This window comes from Pelophylax lessonae (genome assembly GCF_965119305.1).
Source record: "Pelophylax lessonae genome assembly, chromosome: 4".
In the NCBI taxonomy this organism is placed as follows: Eukaryota; Metazoa; Chordata; class Amphibia; order Anura; family Ranidae; genus Pelophylax; species Pelophylax lessonae.
In genome coordinates this window covers 120476093-120498892 of record NC_138771.1, presented here as the reverse complement: position 1 = coordinate 120498892, position 22800 = coordinate 120476093, and the positions used below count along the sequence as shown (strand labels likewise).

General features: G+C 41.3%; 1 protein-coding gene across 1 annotated transcript in view; it reads right to left on the bottom strand.

Moving 5' to 3' along the window:
- MAN2C1 (mannosidase alpha class 2C member 1) overlaps positions 1 to 22800 on the bottom strand; it is a 95387-nt gene that overhangs the window by 59156 nt on the left and 13431 nt on the right. The window contains exons 3-10 of the mRNA XM_082256823.1: positions 22394 to 22517; positions 19827 to 19897; positions 16819 to 16996; positions 14927 to 15116; positions 11458 to 11564; positions 9207 to 9317; positions 6354 to 6446; positions 4693 to 4809 (exon numbers count right to left, since the gene is read on the bottom strand). Coding sequence (XP_082112949.1) covers positions 4693 to 4809; positions 6354 to 6446; positions 9207 to 9317; positions 11458 to 11564; positions 14927 to 15116; positions 16819 to 16996; positions 19827 to 19897; positions 22394 to 22517 — 991 coding nt within the window. The remainder of the gene's footprint in view (positions 1 to 4692; positions 4810 to 6353; positions 6447 to 9206; positions 9318 to 11457; positions 11565 to 14926; positions 15117 to 16818; positions 16997 to 19826; positions 19898 to 22393; positions 22518 to 22800) is intronic.

Sequence of the window (22800 nt, the reverse complement as noted above, 5' to 3'; positions counted from 1 at the left end):
CTATGTTTCTATGTTTCTCTCTCATCCCCCCTCTCATCCTCTCTCTCTCATTCTCTCTCTCCCTTTCATTCCCCCCCCCTCTCTCTCTTATCCTCTCACCCCCCTCTCTCTCCCTCCCTCACCCACCCCCTCTATCTCTCATTCCCCCCCCCCCTCTACCTCACCCACCCCCCCTCTCTCTCTCCCACCCCCTCTCACCCCCCTCTCGTGAGATCTCAGGGGTTAATGCTGGCACTTGGAGTCCTTCAATTTTGGAGGGAGTCACATCTGTTAAAAAGGAAGGAGTGGGGAAAATTTACATAGGAGGGGGCGCCCAATTTTAGTCTTGCCTAGGACAGCACAAAACCAAAATACACCACTGAATAGGTATACTACTGAGAAAAATAATATAGTGGAAACAAATGCAATATTTATATATACAGTATCTCACAAAAGTGAGTACACCCCTCAAATTTTTGGAAATATTTTATTATATCTTTTCATGTGACAACATTGAAGAAATTACACTTTGCTACAATGTAAAAATGTCCAAACTGGGCCCAAAGATTCATAATTTTGTGTGGCCACCATTATTTTCCAGCACTGCCCTAACCCTCTTTGGCATGGAGTTCACCAGAGCTTCATAGGTTGCAACTGGAGTTATTTTCCACTCCTCCATGACGACATCACGGAGATGGTGGATGTTAGAGACCTTGCACTCCTCCACTATCCATTTGAGAATTCCCCACAGATGCTTAATAGGGTTTATGTCTGGAGACATGCTTGGCAAGTCCATCACCTTTACCTTCAGCTTCTTGAGCAAGGCAGTGGTCGTCTTGGAGGTGTGTTTGGGGTCGTTATGTTGGAATACTGCCTTGCGGCCCAGTCTCTGAAGTAAAGGGGGGGGGGATCATGCTCTGCTTCAGTATGTCACAGTAGATGTTGGCATTCATGGTTCCCCCAATGAACTGTAGCTCCTCAGTTCCAGCAGCACTCATGCAGCCCCAGACCATGACACTCCCACCACCATGCTTGACTGTAGGCAAGACACACTTGTCTTTGTACTTCTCACCTGGTTGCCGCTATACATGCTTGACAACATCTGAACCAAAAAGGTTAATTTGGTCTCATCAGACCACAGGACATGGTTCCACTAACCCATGTCCTTAGTCTGCTTCTCTTCAGCAAACTGTTTGCGGGCTTTCTTGTGCATCATCTTTAGAAGAGGCTTCCTTCGTGGATGACAACCATGCAGACCAATTGGATGCAGTGTGCGGCGTATGGTCTGAGCACTGACAGGCTGACCCCCCACCCCTTTAACCTCTGCAGCAATGCTGGCAGCATTCATAAGTCTATTTTCCAAAGACAAATTCTGGATATGAAGGTGAACAAGTGCATTCAACTTCTTTGGTTGACCATAGCAAGGCCTGTTCTGAGTGGAACCTGTCCTGTTAACCGCTGTATGGTCTTGGCCACCATGCTACAGCTCAGTTTCAGGGTTTGGCAATCTTTTCATAGCCTAGGCCATCTTTATTTAGAGCAACAATTCTTTTTTCAGATCCTCAGAGAGTTCTTTGCCATGTGGAGACACAGCTGTCACAGCCCCATACATCTCTATGGGGGAATCGGATGGGAACGGACCGTCGGTCTGTTCTCATCCGATCCGCTGGACGGATGGAAAATAGGGTTTCCATCCGTCCAGATTTGACGGATCGGATCGGGTGTCAGCGGACATGTCTCCGCTGACATCCGATGCCCCATAGAGATGCATGGGGGGACAGTTCAGATCCGCCAAAAAAACGGACAGGCGGATCTGAACAGTCCGCCTGTGTGAGGGGCCTTGGGGTGTACTCAATTTTGTTGCCAGCGGTTTAGATGGCTGTGTGTTGAGTTATTTTGAGGGGACAGCAAATTTACACTGTTATACAAGCTGTACACTCACTACTTTACATTGTAGCAAAGTGTCATTTCTTCAGTGTTGTCACATAAAAAGATATAATAAAATATTTACAAAAATGTGAGGGGTGCACTCACTTTTGTGAGATACGGTGTATATATATTTTATATAAAGACTGTTATGTGCATTCTGTCTCCCTTTTCACTTGATAACAGGTTATGCTTTCAGAAGCAACATATCCTATTTCTAACTCATATACTATATAGTTAAAGATTTGAGGACTCCTTACCATAACACCTAGATTAGATTTAATTTTTACACATTCCATTCCAAATCATAGGCATGTTGCCACTAACCCACCCCCACACCCCTGCTTTGTGGCTTTACCAGCGGGGACCAGAGAGAAAGGACTGAGTGTCAGAGGGTCAGCAGAGCTGGGGGAACAGAGCAGGAGAAACTAGCAATGTTACACGTGCTGCACAGTGTGGGAAAAATAAACAGGAGTGGGGATCAGGGAGAGAGGAGGAACAGTAAATCAGAGGATCAGCAGAGCTGGGGGCTACTACTGAGCAGGTGATCTGCTGAACAAGTAAACTAATAGGCTGGGGATCTGCTGAACAAGGATACTTTCTCCACTTTCTTTCCCTCTTCGGCTTATACTATTACTATTTTTTCCCCATTCTCTGTTTCTGAATTTCCAATATTTTCTTTCTTACGGTGGTACTTGCATGTTTTGTAACTTGGGGGTCATACTTTGGATATACCACCCTGGAGTTTTACTTTAACTACCAATAACGTTACGGTTTTTCTTTCATACGTACTGCCAGTCTCCGACTGGTCATACAAACCCTGTTTTCTTCATCTTAAAAAAACTCTTCCAAGAACTAAGCATAAAATAAATGCTAGAGGGAGGGAGGGGAGTGTTTTCCAAAGTGTTCTCTCAACAGAATTAAGCTTAGAGACATGGATGGCTGGGGGAGTTTATGAATATTAATTTAGTATAAAGTAATGCAATATTGGGTCATCGCCACAGCAAATACATTTTTTGAAAGACAAACAGTCCTTGTTGCACACAGAAACCAGATTCTACCTGTCATTTTCTAACCCAAACTAACATTAAAAATGAATGTGATCAGTTTTTAGGGAACACAGTTTTTCTTTTCATTCTCAATGTGACTGTAACTCACAAGTTAAATGATTTTTAAAAGGAGTTGTAAAGGCAGAAGGTTTTTATCTTAATGCATTTTATGCATTAAGATAAAAAAAACCTGTGTGCAGCAGCCTCTCCAGTACCCGCTAATACATACCTGAGCCCCATCTCTGTCCAGCGATTTTCACAAGTCCCATCGACTGTTGGGGACTCTCTTTCCTGATTGGCTGAGACATAGCAGTGGCGCCATTGGCTCTGGCGGCTGTCAGTCAGTTAGCCAAATCGGGAGAAAGAGGGGGTGGGGCTGAACGGCAGCTCCATGTCTAAATGGACACACGGAGCTGCATCTTGACTCGGGCCCCCCCATAGCAAGCTGCTTACTGTGGGGACACTCGATAGGAGGGAGGGACCAGGAACAGCAAAGAGGGACCCGAGAAGAGGAGAATCCAGGCTGCTCTGTGCAAAACCATAAGAATGTTTTGTTATTAAAAAAAAAAAAAAAAATAGACTATACAAATCACTTTTGATATGGCAATACAATAAAATAAGGTCTGCAGGTATCGACTGCAGGGTTTGCTCTTGGATACGGAACTGGCTAAAAGGGCGTGTCCAAAGGGTGGTAATAAATAGCGCATACTCAGACTGGTCTGAGGTGGCAAGCGGGGTTCCCCAGGGCTCAGTCCTGGAACCAACCTTGTTCAATTTATTCATAAACAACATTGAGGACGGGATCAGTAGTTCGATATCAGTTTTTGCAGATGACACAAAATTGGGCAGGGCAATAACTGCACAGCATGAAGCAGATATCCTACAGAATGACCTGGACAAAATAACATAGTGGGCAATGACATGGCAAATGAGGTTTAATGTGGAGAAGTGTAAGGTTTTGCACTTGGGGACTAAAAACATAAAAGCACAATACACGTTAGGAGGGGAACCCTTGGGGGAATCAAAAATCGAGAAAGATCTGGGAGTCTTGGTTGATGATAGATTAGGCAATAGCATGCAATGTCAAGCGGCAGCTGCCAAAGCCAGCAGAATATTAGCATGCATAAAGAAAGGGATGTATTCCAGAGATAAGACTATAATCCTTCCACTTTATAAAACTCTGGTCCAACCACATCTGGGAGTATTCTGTCCAGTTCTGGTCGCCAGTCCTCAGGAGGGATGTGTTGGAGCTGGAGAGTCCAGAGAAGGGCAACCAAACTGATTAGGGGATTGGAGGACCTTAATTATGAAGAGCGTCTAAAATCGCTTGATTTATTCTCCCTGGAGAAGAGACGCCTGAGGGGGGGACATGATAGCAATTTATAAATATCTCAATGGGATCTCAGCTTTTAAAAAAAATGTTTCAGTCGAAGGGATTGCATGAGGACTCGAGGGCATACAATGCGATTAGAGGAGAAGCGTTTTAACCTCGGGCAACATGGGGGGGTTCTTTACTGTTAGGGCTACAAGATTGTGGAATTCTCTACCACAAGAGGTGGTTTCTGCGGGAAGTATGGTGGCTTTCAAAAGACTACTAGACGTACATCTCAAGGATCAGAACATTCAGGGGTATGAGAGAGGATTACGGCCACACACACCTACACAGGTTGAACTGGATGGACTATTGTCTTTATTCAACCTCACCAACTATGTAACTATGTTATACATCATAACTCACAGGAAAAGCGTTGACCAGACTCCAGCTCAACTTCTGAGTCAAGAAACGGTGGATCCCGCAGCCATTCATCAACTGAGGGAGCTGAGCAGAATATCCAAATGTGTCCGGTAACCAAAACTAACAAGAAACAAAAAGAAACACAAATCTGGTAAGAGTATTAAAACTATAGAAAAATGCCACAGGGGTGCTGAATTGTAGTGAGCCTGTGTTTCATGCCAGGTAACCATAAATAAAAAAATTCTTCCCACATATCACTGAGTGTTTTAGGTTAACAAAGGATCACTTTATTCAACCGTTCGAGCTCCGGAAAGGTTTTACCCCCCTCATGACCAGGGCATTTTTTGCTATTCAGCACTGCGCTAATTTAACTAGCAAATGCGTGGTCATGCAAAACGTACACAATTTGTGATTTATATCTTTTTTTTTTTTCAAACAAATAGAGGTTTACTTTGGTGGTATTTGATCACCACTGGATTGTTTATATGTTGCTATATAAACAAAAAAAAAGACAGACAGAAAATGTAAATTTAAATTAAGAAAATCAGTATTTTTTGGTTTTTGGTTATAAAAACATATCCAATAAAATCAAAATTTCTTTATAAAAAAACTTAGGCCAAAATGAATTCTGCTACATGTCTCTGGTACAAAAAAAAAAAAATCCCAAAAAGGGTATATTAATTGGTTTGTGTGAAAGTTATAGCATCTGCAAGCTACGGTATATTGGTGTGTGTGTGTGTGTGTGTGTGTGTGTGTATGTGTATATATATATATATATATATATATATATATATATATATATATATATATATATATATATATATATATATATATATATATACACACACACACACACACACACACACACACACACACATATATTTGAAAATTGACCAACCCTATCAGGACATGTAGGACAGTACAAATACACGCCAAATTACCCCTTTTTGTGTTTTGTGAAGCTTTAATTTTTTTTGTTACATTTTTAGATCATGAAGACAATAAAATGTTTCCTTTCACATTTTTTTTTTTTTTTTTTAAACATACTGTCACCAGTGCAATACAGCGACATCATATGACTTGTTTGGTGGTGATCAGGGATACTGACTGGTGACAGTATGTAAAAAAAAAAAAAAAATGTATTTTTTACAATTATTTTGTACATCCGGTCATTCAGGAGGGTACTACTCTGAAGAGGGATCAGAGATTTATTTTTAAACACTTATTGCTTATCCAATGATGATCACTGTTTAAGCAATAGTCTCAGCTGTTATGAATAAGTTAACATTCACAAACAGATTGCTTATGGTTGTGATCTGTGATTGGCTACGGCTAATCACATGGTACAGGTAGCCAGGTACCATGTGATTGCCGTGGCCCAATCACAGATCATAACTGTAAGCAAGCTTATGAAATAGTTGGCCTTTAGTTCATTTAATTTTTAACCCCATTTAATCTACCTGCAGAGACTATAAATAATGTAAAACTAAAATAAACATCCACGGCATGTCTCTGAGGAGGGGATTTCCAAAAACAACAAACAGTGCCCTCCATATATTTAGGGCAAATCTAACATGTTCAAACACTAATAGTTTTAAACTTCCAGGCAACACCATGCTAACATTCCACATATAAAGACCACTTTCCCATGACATCCATCTAACCTCTGAGCACATCTTGCCAAACTCCTCCTGGAAGAAGTACTGACCCAGCAGGAACTGGCGCACCATTGACTCGCCACTGGGAAGGTTTCCATCCTATGGAACATAAGAGTAAACTTTTAATCCCTGGCAATTTATGTAGAAAACATGCATTCGGAATATAAAGCAATAAAGGAATCCTTCAAAAACAGAGAATGGGAGCAAAAAAAGAAATGTATGCAGTGATTATACATACTGTGCATATGATAATAAATTACACTATCCTATGTCATTAACAGCCCGTCTCTACAACTCCAATAGTAGTAAAAAAGTGCAGGTTTTCAAAAGCTACATGAAAGTGATACTCAAAGGGGACTTTTTTATTGTGTTTTGTTCCTCTACATCTTTAGGCTCAGTTCACATATACAGTATATGCGAATTGGATGTGTTTTGAACCTCATCCGATTTGCATAACGTAAAATAACATCCAATGAAAACTGTTTACATATATGCACAGTGCAGATTTGAAAAGAGTCCTTGTGTGTTTTCTGAGCACTGCAGTGCGGTTAAGGTGCAAATTCCAGGCTCCCTGAGTGCTATAGGAACACGTGTTCAGGATTCAGTTCAGGATTTCAGCACGGATTGCTCTCCTACTACAGAAGTGGACACCCTTTATCTTCTATGTATTGGCCAGCACTAAAATGGCAGCTGTGACAAAATCTGGTCCGGAGACTTTCAAATTTGCATCAGAACCATCTGAACTGCTGAACAAATGCTTTTTTTATTCGTAGTGAAAACAGACCTACAATTCGCACCGGACATGTGCGAACCCAGCCTTAAGCCAGGTACATACAGGCCGAATGTCAGGAGACATTTGCCAGTTCAAAAAAAAAAGGCCATGCAAGTCGGTGTGTGCGACAGAAGCTGGCAGTTTGACCGGCTTCTGTTGGACGAGAATGCTGGAAAACCAATGGTAGAGAGCACTGATCTGAGTGTTCTGGGGGGGCATCCCCCTGTCAAAGCATATTAGCTCAGCGGGGTAGATCGTTGTACTAATGTTGGATGGTTAGTACGACCGGAGTGGATAGTTTTTTTTTTTTCTTTTTTTTTTTAGCAGGTTGCATGAAAACACTAGTGTGTTCCAGGCTTTAGAGAATGTCTTTCCATTCTCTAAATGTATGACATAAAAAAGTTGCAATGTTGAAGTGCAATACTAAAATTGTTGCAAAGTATTTCGAAAGTCTGGAGAAACAAAATGATATGTAATAAAAAAAAAAAAAACAAATAGCCCACCTTGAAATAAGGCATTTCTCCTGCTTTCCTGCATGAAAAATAACCTCTTTTATAGGATGGTGCAAATATCAGTGACAATGTTTTATTGAGGAAGTTTTTATTAAAGCTGTCATAACATATGTGGGCTGCCATCCTTGACTTCCTTAGAAATGCTAACTGCCTGGCTCTGGCTTCAGGATATTCTTAGCCCTTGACCTGGAGCAAGAGTGCGAGAGAAATGACTCAGAAAAGACAAATGCCCAAAGGGTTAAAGGATCACTTTTTGAAAAAAAAAAATTTATAAAAAAAATGGCCTTTTTGTTTTTTTTTTTACCTGCAAAATAAATGTGCATTTACTATTTTTTTTTTTTTTGGAGCCTGGAAAGCATTGCACCAGCGGTCAGCAGATTGCTGGTGGCATGCATGACTCCAGAAGAATAGGGTTGATTTACTTAAGGCAAATAGACTGCGCACTTTGCGAAGTGCAGTTGTACTCTGCAAGTACAGTTGCTCCATAGAATATTAAATGAGGTAACGCTTCACTTTGCAAAGAATACCCAATCACTTGCAAGGAAAAGAAAACAAAAAAAAAAAAAAAAGCATTTTTGCTTACACATGATTAGATGATGGAAGTCAGCAAAGCTTCTGCTCATTTATTAAGCTCTGGAGCAACTGCAACTTCACTTTTCAAAGTGCACATTCTACAGTATTTGCCTTTAGTAAATCAACCCCTGTGAATGTAAGCCGTCTGTCCATACATTGTACGGGCAGGCAGATTTACAGACAGGAAGACACAATGAATAACCAGCGCTCAAAAGCGCCATGATAGTTCATTGAGAACTACAAGTTGGCAGCTGCAAAAGAATGTTTGTAGTTCATTCATTCACAGAACTGTGTGAATGAATGACTCAGCCATGTGGGCAGAGCCCCGCACAGGCACAATGTTTTTTAACAAGTGACAGCTAGTACAGGGAAGCAGGCGGTGGCTGCAGCAGTGGGAACATGTTACATGTTCCTTCCTAAAAATGGGCGGAAGATGTTCCCAAAGGTGAACTTTTTCTTTAATATTACATTTTTAAAAAGGGCATCAGCAAAAGGTAGGTTTTTCATGACCGGTTCCCTTTAACTGATGAACTCTATCTACAAAACAAAATACACTGGAATAATTTCACCTCTCTCAAAAAATGGCAAAAGTGGGCAAAAACAATTCCCAAGATCCTCTTTATTAAGAGGCAAAACTCAGAATTATTGTTTTAAATAAATAAAATTGTGACAAATAGGTTTGACCTTTAATGAATCCTATTGGCCTACTCATAGAGAAACAGCACATAGTGGCATCAAGATTAAACAAGCTACAATTTAACAGGAAGTACAAGCACTGAAATAATCTAGAAAATGGAATAATAATAGTAACATTGAGTGGCGACAATAATAATAGTAACATTCAGTGGTGACAGAGCAGTTCTAGGTGGTCAATTGCACAGATTAGAAGTTATATGATCTTAGAAAAGCTCATGTTCCACATTTACAGCTTTTCCATATATGTATGTATAGAATAAGTACTCTGCATTATGAATAAAGTGATGAAACAAGCCATGATTTTACCATCTCCACCCATGTACCACCAACAGGAATGAACTGACCACGCTTGACATACTCCTTAATCTGTGAGTATAACCCTGGATAGTGTGTTTTCACCCATTGCAGCTGCTGGGCCTGTGAAATAGGAAAAATAATAATAGTGTCACTGTTTAGGGTTGATACATTTTACTGCACATTACACTTCTTTATTACACTAATTTAACTTTATGTATTCTGGAAAGTGCTATGACTTTTACTGACCAAGTACATCCCTTTATGGAAGCAGTTCTCTGACCGCAGAACAAGTTCAATCCAGGGAGACCCTATCTCACAACCAAGGCTTTATTCAACGGGTCAATCTGATCTTTGCTCTGTTCAGGGCCGTGTCTACCCGCACGGGAATGTGCGTGTGTATTTGGATACAGCAGCTGCACAGACAGCTGCTGCTTGAAATAGGACATCTGCATGGGTGTGGATGCATGTTCCCGAACTTACCTTGAGTGGGTTTAGGGCCTGCAGCTTACACATGCATGTTAACTAAACCCCTGTTTTTAACCTACATTGTTAGACAGGCTGATTCGGTTTGTTAGCAGACTGGTCGGTGAGTATGGTCTTCTTAGGGCCAGTTGTTCTCACGCACCTCATTCAAAGTCCCAACTTTTTCTCTTTAATTTTCATCTCATGGATGGAGATGCACAGCCTTAACCAGCTGGTGTCTCATTTAAAGTCCCAAAACTTGCCCATACGTAATGCACCTGCTCGGATGTCACATTGTGTGCAGCGCCTGTGTCCTTGCAGTTGCTGCGTCTGCATAGACAGCAAAGAGACTGCTGAAATGGGGATACACGCAACATCTGTGTATCCCCATGCCAGTAAAGCACAGTCCTGCATGGGGCACACATCAAATTGACCTGTGTGAACAAGGCCTTACAGGACTAAGGGTGGAATTTATCAAAACTAGAGTAGACATATATTGGAGCAGCTGTACATGGCAACCAATCAGCATCTAACTTCAGCTTGTACAGCTGAACTTTGAAAACACAAGTTAGAAGGTGATTGGTTGCCATGCACAACTGCTCCAGATTTTTTCTGCTCCACTTTTGATAAATCCCAACCTAAGTATCTGGTACTGATGGCTTGGTGCCAGATACCACAGCAAACCTTCAGAGGTCTAGTGGTAACCATGTCTCACCAAGTCACAGCTGTTTTAGTGGCAAAAGGGGAAACCTAGTTAATATTAGGTTGGTAGTCATAAACTTATGGCTGATCGGTTTACATCCAAAGTGGACTTTGTCTAAGAAACACATAGCAAGCAAAGTATCCAATCGCTGATGCTTTCATTATTAGCGCGTATGATTATATATACAGTACATCATGGGGTATTGTTAGAAGTTTAAGTTGACAAGTAAATGGAATGATGGACAAAGACTTTTTAGAACCAATGGGTTTAGTAGAAAAATTTAAACAATGATTATATTCATATAAAGTTTGAGGTTCTTGTTGACAAGCACCTTTAGGGTTCATGAACATGGATTAAAATAAGCATTTATTATGCCTAGCAGAATTCTCCTAGTGCTCTCCCCCACCTGGAGACTCGCATACAGCCTACTATACAGGTGAATGGCTGTACTCTTGTATACGTGGAGGGAATCGCACCTTAATCAGTGAACAGAAACGCACCGGACCCCAGGCACGAAACCGCAGTCGCACATGTTAACCAGGCCTAAAAATGCCTATTTCAGTCTGTGTGCATGAAGCCTTCAGCTCGGTTCACACTTTCGTGACTTGGGATCGGACTTGTGAGACCCCAAGTCGCATGACATGTGAAATCCCATGTTAATCAATGAGAGCAGTCTTAATTAGCACTACTGAAGTCACTCCGACTTTAGAAAAGGTTCCTGTACCACTTCAAGGCGACTTCTATCCGACTTTTGCCTCACCTATATTGATGTGATTTGGATCTGACATTACAGGAAGATTACCCAGGCATTCCTGAAAGTCGCATCAATTCACATTATTAAAGTAGTATTCAAGTTGCAAGGAAGTTGCCTGGCAAAGTCGCACTGTGGGTCGCGGCAGTGTGTAATGAGCCTTAACGTTCGATTATCTTTTTTTTTTTTTTTTTAATTGTCCTATTAGTACAATAACCATATAAAAACAGTTAATGCTGATGGGCAATATGTGGAGAAGCAGGTGTACAAACGAGTCTGACTGATAGATTAGGGCAGTGATAACAGCTGAACAGATGGCTGGTGAATAAAACCAAGAGATATACCTGAGAGCAAGTAAACGTAAAGTCTGGATTGGATGCCATCAGCTGTATTGCGGTTACCCAGCTGCGAGCGCATTTTCTTATGGTTTCTTTATACGGCCACAGCCATGCTGTAACAAAATTTAAGAAAAAGATGTATATAGTGCACAGATCAGCTCACAACAAATTTTTCAAGCAGTGTGTATAGGAACACAATGATGTTCCTGGTCTGTAGGAACGAGAAACACAATTCCTCCCTGCATAGTATAGGAAAGATTATAGAGATGTGGTGTGGATTTACTAAAACCGGAGAGTGCAAAATTTAGTGCAGCTGTGCATGGTAGCCATTCAGCTTGTTCAATTAAGCTGTGACAAAAAATCTGGAAGCATGAAGCCTAAGGCCCCTTTCACACATGCGGACCGTTCAGATCCGCCTGTCAGTTTTTTTGGCGGATCTGAACGGATGCCCCATGCATCTCTATGGGGCAGCGGATGTCAGCGGAGACATGTTCGCCGACACCCGCTGCCATCCGACTTGATCCTGTCCGTCAAATCCGGATGGATGGAAACCTTATTTTCCATCCGTCTGGCGGATCGGATGGGATCGGACAAGCGGTCCGTTCTCATCTGATTCCCCTATAGAGGACAGCGGGGACCTGACATCTTCGTCTCCGCACACAGAGCGGAGACGGAGCTGCCATCCGCCAATGGAGCGGACAGTGTGAAAGGGGCCTTAGGTTTGGTTGGTCTTTGGTTTCTATGCAGAGCTGCACCAGATTTTGCACTCTCCAGGTTTAGTAAACAAGGCCCATAGAGTCTTCTGGTATACTTAAAACAACCACTTATTTTCATTCTTCAATGCAGGAAACAAAGATCTGTAGCAATGTAAGTTAATGTTATGAGAATAGAAAGCACATAAAGAATCCGATATTTTAACAAAAACATACAAAATGCTAAAATCACTTAGAACTACATTGCCAAACTATGCAAATGTGACTACTTGAGTCATCTGCATATGGCTACAAAGCTGTCACTTTTTCGGTGGATACTAATTATCCAACCCCCCCCCCTGCATTTTACATCACATCCAGGATGATCTCTTCATACTGGAACATCTGTTCTTTTGGGTCAGGTCTATCTTGGCATAAGAGGTTCGCAATGAACTCACCCATATGGCTCCAGTGAGTTCTTTCTATACTAGGATTTTTAATATGTGCTTCACTAATTCTCCAAATACTGATTTATCTCATAAGAAGAAGCAAACCATAGTACGGAAGTAGAACAATTACTTCATATAGGAGTCAATTCGCAAAGAGATAAATACTGCATGAATTTTTGAGTTAAAATAACGCATGCGGTATTTATCTCAAAAGTAGTCAATTCACTAAAAACCATCTCCCTCTGGTGAAATGTTACAATTTATTTTCTCTCCTGAGCAGAACATTTCCACATGGATACATTGTATACTTTTCATTTACTGGCCAGTGCAGAGTTCCACTTATTGGTATTTTTTTACCGCTGCCTACTGGCGGGTGATAAATAACGAATGTGCGTGTTCTTTAGTGAATTCACTTTAAAGGAGAGGTCCAGGCAAAACCTAACCTATCTAAGACTGTAAAGAAAAAAAAAAAAAAAAAAAAAAAGAACTTACCTTTTCTGCACCCGATCCGGTCCAGTCCCACGCTGAGCTTTCAGCGGCGGCTTTGCTGTGGTGGCAGGTGCAGGAGAGGCACTTGACAACGGAAGCCCCATAGTAAGTCTACCGGTGACGTCACTTGCCATTCATTTCACAGCCGTTGTCGGTCTTCCCATGCACACAGCTTCCGTCGCTGGAGACCGGAACCGAATTGGGTGCAGAATAAGTAAGTACAGCGATTTCGGCTTTACAGGGTTAGATAGATTAACTTTAGAATGTGGCAAAGAGCAGGTTTAGCATTAGTTAGGTTTTGCCTGAACTTACCCTTTAATGATTTATCTTTTAATGATTTATTTTTTTTTTTTTTTTTTCGGCAGTATTTACCTCACATTGAATATTTTACTTTGATGAATTGACTCTCATTATCTCCTGCAATATATCAAAAAAAATAATTAAAAAAAAGCTCACATGACCTTCATTTTTCATGCAGTAGCCTTTAGTGAATTGACCCTATGTGTTTTAAAACATTTAAAATGTATTTGTAGACATCAGCACTATACTGAACCAGCATCAGGGCAATAACATCTACTTTCTCAGATCTTCCTCAGAAATCGAAATTTCAGATTGTTCTACTATGCTGACTTTATCCACTCAGGGGTCCTCCCCTTCCTCTTTTTACCCCACCATACCAGCCACAAAGTTGGATGAGTGGCCTCAAGAGCCAATAAAAAAGTGTAGAAAGAGGAAAATATAGTAAAGCCAGGAAAACCCGAAGCTGGCCTAATAAAGCAAGTAGTACTGTTTCAGGATTCTGAGTCCAGTGCACAGGTATAGGCACTAGCAGGTACCTGTAATATCATCCCATTGCTGGTTTAGTATGATACTAGAGCCCCAAAGTTTGATATAAAATCATGTTGTCTATCATTCTCCATAGTACAAAAAGAAAAAGAAAAGGGGAAAAAAAACTGTGGCAACACAATAAATAATGCCAACTCTGCAAATAACATTTTATCTGTTCAAGATGTGAAAATAGTGTACAGTGCTACTACCTCATCTTACCCACTAAATTAATCTAAAGTGTAAGTATAATTTCAAAGTGCAATGTATATCCTACAATCAATAAATTACATATAAATAATAAAAATATAAAGAACATGCAGTAAATATTTGGTATTAATAAATAGCACTTAAAAAAGTGTCCCATACAATGTTCAATATAAGAAAAAAACGTGTAAGAAAGTATCTAGTGCAAAAAGGAAATAAAATAATAAATAATGTATTAAAAAACAATATAAAAGTAAAACTATTCCGTACAGGAAAGATGTGTCAAAGGACAATGAACAATTCTTTTTTCTTCTTCTTTATTCCACCAAATCAGTGCTCTCCAACCACCAAATAAACTCTCCAGAGAAAGAGGCTGGGAATTGTGTAAACCAGCTAATAGTGCATGTGACTCTGGGAGTCAGGATCTGCAGTTTATCCAGGTTCAGCAAATTTCTCTCAAGGACCCCTTTACGCTGACTTTCTATTCTGCATTATCTTATCATATCATCCAAAGGAGAAAGAGAAGTGCAAAAAAACATCTAAAAACTTTTATTTAAAAAAAAAATGCCAAAAGCTCTCACATTTATACGTGTCTCCACTGACACTAGTATTACAGATACAATCATGCATCCAAGCCGACTCCAGGTCGCGAGTGCGGACATGGCTGCGTGGTGACATCACATCAGAATAGCATAGCAGCTGTTTTTCTAAAGCCATATGGTTGTTGATCAGCATATTATGATGAGAGACTCAATGGACTCATTTATAGAAATATACTTGTTATAACCAGGCCTGCCATATAACAATAGTTACCAGAGTCGATGTGGCAGTGTCCCATGGCATGAATCATGTGCTGACTGTCTCCATTCTTCTGGCAGAAAAATGTGGAAGCCAACTTGGCAACAGCAGCAAAGGTACCGGGGTCATTTACATCACACAGGTTCACCATTTGGTTGGCCACATAGAGAGCTTGATAGCTTCTTTGGTTATCTTCACCAAGCAACTAGGAAAAATACATCAGGAAGAAATGTGTTATGGTTGAACGTAACAAATATAAAAGGTGACATACTACAGTTCATAATTATCAAAATTAAACAGCAAAAGGAAGGAATCCAAGTATGGTTTAACGTGGTTCTACAGCCTTAAGGTTTTTCACCTTAATGCGTTCCATTTATTAAGGTGAAAAACCTTCTGTGCTGCAGCTGCCCCCCAGACACCCCCCCCCCCTTTCCTTACCAGAGCAAGTCCAATCCAGCGATGTGCACGTGCGCAGCGACTCCCGCCGCTGTCTTTCTCCTCATTGGACAGACTGATAGTAGCAGGAGTGACCGGCTCCCGCTGCAGTCAATGAAATCCAGTAATACAGGAGCGGGTGGGGGAGGGGAGTCCGAGTCCCGCTGTCTGTTGAAATAGACACAGCAGGACTCGAGAGCAAATACGAATAGGTGCCCCCAAGGAAAGCCGCTGAAGAGGAGGGGCCTGGAGCGCCAGCGGGGGACCCCAGAACAAGAGGGTCGGGGCTGCTCTGTGCAAAACCATTGCACAGAGCAGGTAAGTATAAGGCATTATGTTATTTTTATGGAAAAAAAAAAAAACGCAAAGCTTCACAACCACTTTAAATAATGACCAGTAGGCCCACATATTTAGTGGAATGGGTAAGAGGTTGAAGGTTAGGGCAAATCGTCACAAATGATTTAAAGTAGTTGTAAAAACTGAAGTTTTTTTTTACCTTAAAGAGGTTGTAACCCCCCCCCCCCCCCCCCAAAAAAAAAAAAAAAAAAAAAAAAAAAAAAAAAAAAAGAAGATGATGCTCCTGTCCCATTAAGGCACAAGCTATAGTATAGTGCATTTGCATTGTCAATTGTCCCTTCCCATCTTCTACAGTACCTGGCTGCCTTTAAAGTCCTATTACCCACATGGTTTTTTTCTCTCTCTGTACCTGGCTGATCCTGCCTGATCCGGTCTTCCCTTCTGTGAGGTAACCACGTCTATCATGGCTGCTGAGCATTCCAGCTCTCTCCTGTGCGTCTCTGCATCTCTTCCCGTCACTTCTGAATACGATCTCCTTCCCACCCACAACTCTTTATTAAGCAATAAAAAAATAGTTTGAAATACAAATGTATGTGGTGTATAAGATTGAAATAATTTGAGGTGTTCAGAACTTATTTTGATTTAATATTTATTTTCTTTTTTTTCTAAAAACATATGACCGCCATGGCGCCAATCGGCGCTGCACTAGCACAAGGTCAGAGAGCACAGATTCCTCTCTGATGTATCCTCCAAAAGTCAGAAGGGAATCCCAGCTCTTCCAACTTGGTCCAAAATACTGCTCTCTCCCTTCTCACAGGACGAGTGATCAGGGGCAGGGCCAAGCCACATGAGAGAGTCTCCCCCCTACCTCTCATAATTCAGAGATGAGTGTCTGAGCAGCCAACTGGCAGGTCCCAGCACTGTTATATGGCGACAGCAAGAGATTTCCACAGCCTGTTCTGAATTTGGAGAAAACAGAGTAGGCAGAGTGGAAGAGATGCGAGAGGAAGGCATGTATAAACAATGTGTATGGGTGTGTATACCAGTTGCTCTGCCTGCATGCTAAAGGGGAGTAAACCACTTACTGCTGCGATTAAAAACAGATTTCTTTTTTCACAATTTCCCCTTTACATTTCCTATAACACTGAAAAAAACATCCAGCAGGTTTTACTTACCCTGGCCATGTCATAGAGAATTTCAAAATCCAGAAGTAGTTCTTCTACATTGCGGTTGTAAACAGCAAGTTCAGCTTTCTGTAGAGTACATGTCTTGTTTAGATCAACAGGTGCAATCATTCCTCCCTGACCAGCTCCAAATAGACCATTGCAAGCCATCTCAATGTAGAGGGTCATGCTGAGAAAATAAGAAGAAAGCTCAAAAATGAGAAAAACACTTTAAATATTATATGACAAATTATAAGACCTAAGGAACAGATGGGCCTCCTGGTTAAAGTGATAGTACTAAGAAAATGTTGTTGGCCCACAGCTACCAGATTTAGTCCCGGTTCATACTGGTGCAATGGGGAAACCCTGCGAATCAGTGTCGGTTCTGAAGATTCTCTCTACTTTAAAGAAAGCAACCCACAGCAGATGGCACCCAGTCTTTAACAACTGCCGCAATCCTCCTCCATGATCTGTGATATATGACCATCTAAACATCCAGGGTATGGGAAGCACACTTCCCATAGTGCATTACCATAAAACAACTGAATTTATTAAATGCAGAGCATAAAACAACGTTGTGTACGCACAATCGCTATGTTGCCCACATCAAAGATGGCCAACACTCATGCATACGTGGGGACATATGTTTTATGCATTTTATCGGATGTGACATTATCAGGGGATTAGGATGTACGTCCATCACCATGCTCTTAAATACAAAAAACATGAAATAAAGTATCAGCAGTCATGAAAACAGTAATAGAAAAGCCAAGTAGAAAGCATAAAGGAGGAAATATCTTGAATGGAAAAAAACTACCTCATGTAAACAGACTTTGAAGACTCAATGCCACAACTTTAGGCATGTCAGCAATATGTTATTCACAGAATGGCTAAAGACAATGTACTATCTCTCCCTCTTATGCCGGCCATGTATGGATCCAAATTTGGCCGATTCAGCACTGACCGGCTGAATTTTGATCAATGTATCGGCCCTATGGTTGCACAGAAGTCGCTCTAACGATCGACTTCTGTACATCCACCCCCTCGGATTTGAGTTGCTCGATTAGAGCTGCAGGCTATAGTCTGCAATGCTGATCTGTGTATTCTGATGGTAGGGAAGTCTCCCTGCTGTCAAAATACAATATCTCAGCAGAAAATTTGGATGGGGATGTGTGGATGGGGGGGAAAAAAAAAAAAAAAAAAAACGGGTCTTTTTTCGTTCAACCTGCTGCTTGAATAAAAAAAAATAAAAAACTTGACTCCTCTATGGACTGCATTAGTGGACAAAAATGAATTAGGAAAGCCTAAGGCAAGCCTAGGCTCTCCAGAATAGTGTCACTCTGGAAGTTTCGGCCTTTGTCTCCCATGGCATGCTTTGACAATCTATAAACAGCAGAGATAACCAAAGTATAATATTTTTTGGTAGGTCTCGAAATCAGAACTGGAGGATCTTGGTGAGGGTTCAAAAGTTTGTGCAAAACTGCCTTGTAGAAGAATTGATAGCCATACATACTTCAATTGTTTTTATCCAATTGATGTGCAATTTGTACAAAACCATCAAATCTGCAAACAATTGAATAGCCCCAACTTCGCTTCAGAGTGATTTAGACTCATTTTCAATCTGATTCGATCAAACTGGGTGACTTCCTGTGTGGAAATTTGTTTTGCATCAATAGGCAGCACAGAGAAACTTTGTTCACGATTGTATTTCAATGATCAGATGAGATTACATGTTAGAAACAGGAAAGCAGCTGATTTACGATTGTAGGTTACAAATAAATCTATCAATCAAAATCCACCTCCCTGTGTATGGCATATCGATCAAACAGGTTGTTGACTACAGAACAATTATTCCTACTGGAAGAGATCAATTGTAAAAAAAAAAAAATAATAAATTATCAAAAGGTGTATGGTCACCAAATGAGATGCAGATTATGACAACAGCTAGTGGCAGAATGAATAAATCATTCAATCTGTAGAGCAGAACTGGATTCCAGTGACAATCTTGCACAGGAAAAATAATTTGATTGGATGTTGAGCCCTTTTGGAGACTGAAGTGTTAGCCATCTTGGAATGGGATTAAGGCCCCTTTCACACTATTGCAATGCAATTTTGCCGCGCGATTTTTGCCGCGATTTTGAAAGCATGGGCAAGGCTATATGCCTCAAAATGCATTAAAATCGTGGCAAAGTAGTGCAGGAACTACTTTGAAGTTGGTGCGACTTCAAAACGCACTGATATGAATGGGGCTCATTGAAAATAATGGAAAACGACTTGTCATGCGATTTTGCGGTCCAAAATCGCGGGACAAGTCGCACTAGTGTGAATGGGGCCTAAAGGAAATGCATGCTACCAATTCACACACATGTAAATTGGTGCTGAAGTTCATGGTTAGGTTATTGAAGGAATGCAGTACTTGTGATCTGTTCAGGAATACAGGAGCCTAGACCTTAAATGAGCAGGGGGTTGAAGCCACAGACTTATGAACCCATATAAAATAGAACACTGTTCTAATTCAATAAACAATACGTGGAGCAAAATACAGTAACCCATAGCAACCAAATTACACATTTCTAAAGCTAGACTAGCATGATATGGATTATATTGATTGCCTTGTGTTTCTGCCTTTGTCTCTTGCACTCTTTTATAAGCCCCCTTTAATATTAACGTTTGCACTATTAGTTTATTTGAGCACTGGCAACATGTTTGCTCAGTGTTTAGTTTTATTGCAGTGGGTTACTGCACTTTGTACTGGAGTTATTTTTACTGAAGCCATGATCTTGACCTGCTGCTGTGAATACTGCACTTTGAACCTTGCTCTGCACACTGTATAACGGAATAAGTTCCTAGATAAGAATCTGCAGATGTAGTCCGTGCATCAACTGCAATAATGGATCAGAATAGACAGGAGATACATGTGGAAACAGGTAATCGGGGATGCTTGGACATTACAAAGGTAGTGATGGTGGAAAACAAATGACTGTTGGGAAAACCTTTTCTATGTACTGCAGAGTTCTTACCTGTGTGGATCCCCTTCCTTTAAATGTCTATTCAAAATGTAGCTGTTTTTTTCACCCTCCTTTGTTAAGCCCTGCATAAAAAGATCTCAATTAGTATAAAATAAACCAAACTTTGTGTCAAAAGTGTATTTAAAGCCATTTTTTTGTTTAAAGTAGGTAAGGATTAGTACCTTGTTCGGTTTTATTGCTTTATGTATCTGTGCTAGGGGGCTACATCCTCTCCATTTGTCCTGATGACCATTGTCACAGAGACTGATAGTGAGGGGAAAAAGAAAAAGAATACATTTATTTCTATTTCCTACTCCATCCAAAAAAAAAAAAAAAAAATCTAAGGTTTTTGCACTAGGTATACTTTCAAGGTTGCAACTGTGTGGTCTGTTAAAGTACACCTAACAAGAGAGGAACAGGAAGCCTACATTCCTTCCCTACTTCTGGAAATGGTAGCTGGCTGCATTGTCTGCCTTCACTACTTCAGAACCAAATACCTGATACAAGAATGTAGCTAATGAAATTCAGGGGAAAGCTGCTTCCTATGGGGGCACTCAGCGTGCTCGATCCCAAGCCGGGCTGCTTGCTTCTATTCAGACACACAGCCCGGCTCTGCCCCAACCTCTGCTCTCTGCTGACAGGTTTTGATTGACAGCAACAGGAGCCAATGCTGCCAATACTCTCAGCCAAGCCTCTGAGCGTAGGGACCAGGGAGAAGAGCTGCTGCACACGTGCACAGTGCTGAATGCAGATCGGCTTCAGGTAACTAGTTAGGGGGACTGAGGGCTGTGCTATCATTAAAAGTTTTTTTCACCCTAATGCAGAGAATGCATTAAGGAAAAAAAACTTCTATCTTTACAAATAGTTTAAAAATATTATGTGAAATATGCAGTAACCCATCACAACCACAGAAGTGTACATTTCCTGTAGTTACATCAGGGAAACATAACCAGTTAAACACACCCATCAGATACCGAAGTCACATTACCAAGTCCTCAGAGTCAGGGGTGACTATAAAAAAAAAATAGCTGATGAGGTTCTGCCTCTTTAGTCACCTTTCCTCCTACTACGGTCATTGGGTAAAGAAGGAACCACAGCACACTGATGAGGTCCCCCTGTGCTCGCCCTTCTTGTAGTCAAATTCAGTATAAGGCGGATAAAGACTACATACAGCAAAAAACCTTTGGTTAGCTCATAGTGCTACCTACCTACCTCTGAAGCCAATTTAAAAAAAAGTGGATTGTACAAAATCTAACCTGTTAGATTCTACTACATTAGCGTTTTTCATTTACCTATAGGAGCGATGGTGAACCTATGGCACGCATGCCACAGCTAGGACGCAGAGCCCTCTCTGTGGGCACGTGAGCAGCCCGGTGATCGCAGGTAGAGGGAGAGATGCCCTCCAGAGCCTGGACTCCTCAAACCTCCCCTCCACTACAACATCAACAGTGAGGCCCGGCAAACAAGCTGACAGGGGCCACGAAGACGAGGACGGGGGGGGGGGGGGGTCGCAGGCTGCGAGGGAGCGGTTGGATCAAAGAGAGCACATAGAATGACATGGAAGGTACCAGGCACGATCATACACAGACCTACCTGCAGAGACTGGGACAGGAGGGCAGAGCAGGCACTGCAGATAGGGACAGAGCTAGCAGTTGCTCTCTTATCTCCCCCATTATTTTTATTTTTCTCTGGGTGCCACTGCTGCCCCTGGAGGATGGATATTACTGGGGGCTCAGAGCGAGGTGCACAGGTGGGAGGGGGCACTGCACCTGCTGGGGAGGGCAGGGACTCCTAGAGCAGCCATTACTGTAGCGGACTGTGTGTGATCTCCTACCAGGGATCAGACATATGGTGGGGCGAGTTCCATTCACCCACCCCTCCTCTGGATGCAGTCACATGACCTCTGACACGCTGCTCTGTACACCTGTTGCAGTTTGGGCACTTGGGCTCAAAAGGTTCACTATCACTGACCTAAAGAAAGTTTAAGCATACAGGCTTGTGTACATTCTCTGCCAGCAGTGGAGGGCAGTTCCTTGCATTTTTACATTAATTTCTATGTGCATAAAAACAGACGGTCGGATGGAGACTTCAGGTGAGCTCCAGTGCAGTGCAGAAAAATGCAGACATTGTACATTTTACCATACCTCACCTCTCCGCTCTATCACAGTATGAAAAGGATACTACAATAGAACAGAGAGGTGAGGTATGGTAAAATGTACAATGTCTGCATTTTTCTGCACTGCACATAGAAATTAATGTAAAAATGCAACCGCCCTCCACTTCTGGCAGAGAATGGACACAAGTCTGTACGCTTAAAGATACTATGGGTAATGTTGGCGTACAAGCTAGTGAGAACAAACCCTTTAAATACAATCTTTCAAATATTTTTACCATGTTGGCAATTTCTGAACATTCCATTCAGAAATAAAACATTGTTCAGAAAGAACCATTTAGATTAGTAGCAGAAATTGGTGACAGTCATGGGAGTAGCTACTTCACATGAGCTCATGGAAGAGCAACTGAGTATGTACAGTTGGCAGGTCTTGCGTTTGACTTTTTTTCCTGGAATAATCCTTTACCTGGACAGGTATGCCATCCTTCCACACCAACCCTTCACCATCACTTTCCCATATTAGATGGACTTCCTGTCCACGCCACTTCTTAGGTATGCTCAGCTGCACTTTGAACCAACAAGTCCACCAACTGCAAGAAACAGAAGAGTTTTTTTTTTTTTTTATTGCTTTTTTTTTTTTTAACTTAAAAAAGACAAATGCCAGGTGCCAAACAGTCTGTAAAAGTAAGAAATGACATAATTTACATGTGGCATAGGGTAGGTATAGCAACTGAAAACAGGTATTGTTTTTTGCGCAGTATACAGGCATTTACAAAAGTAGTTGCATAATGTAAAAGTGTTTGTACTGAAACTTTTTCTATCCTCATGGGTTGAGGTTTGCATTCTTTATTTATACAATTTTTTTTAGCACAT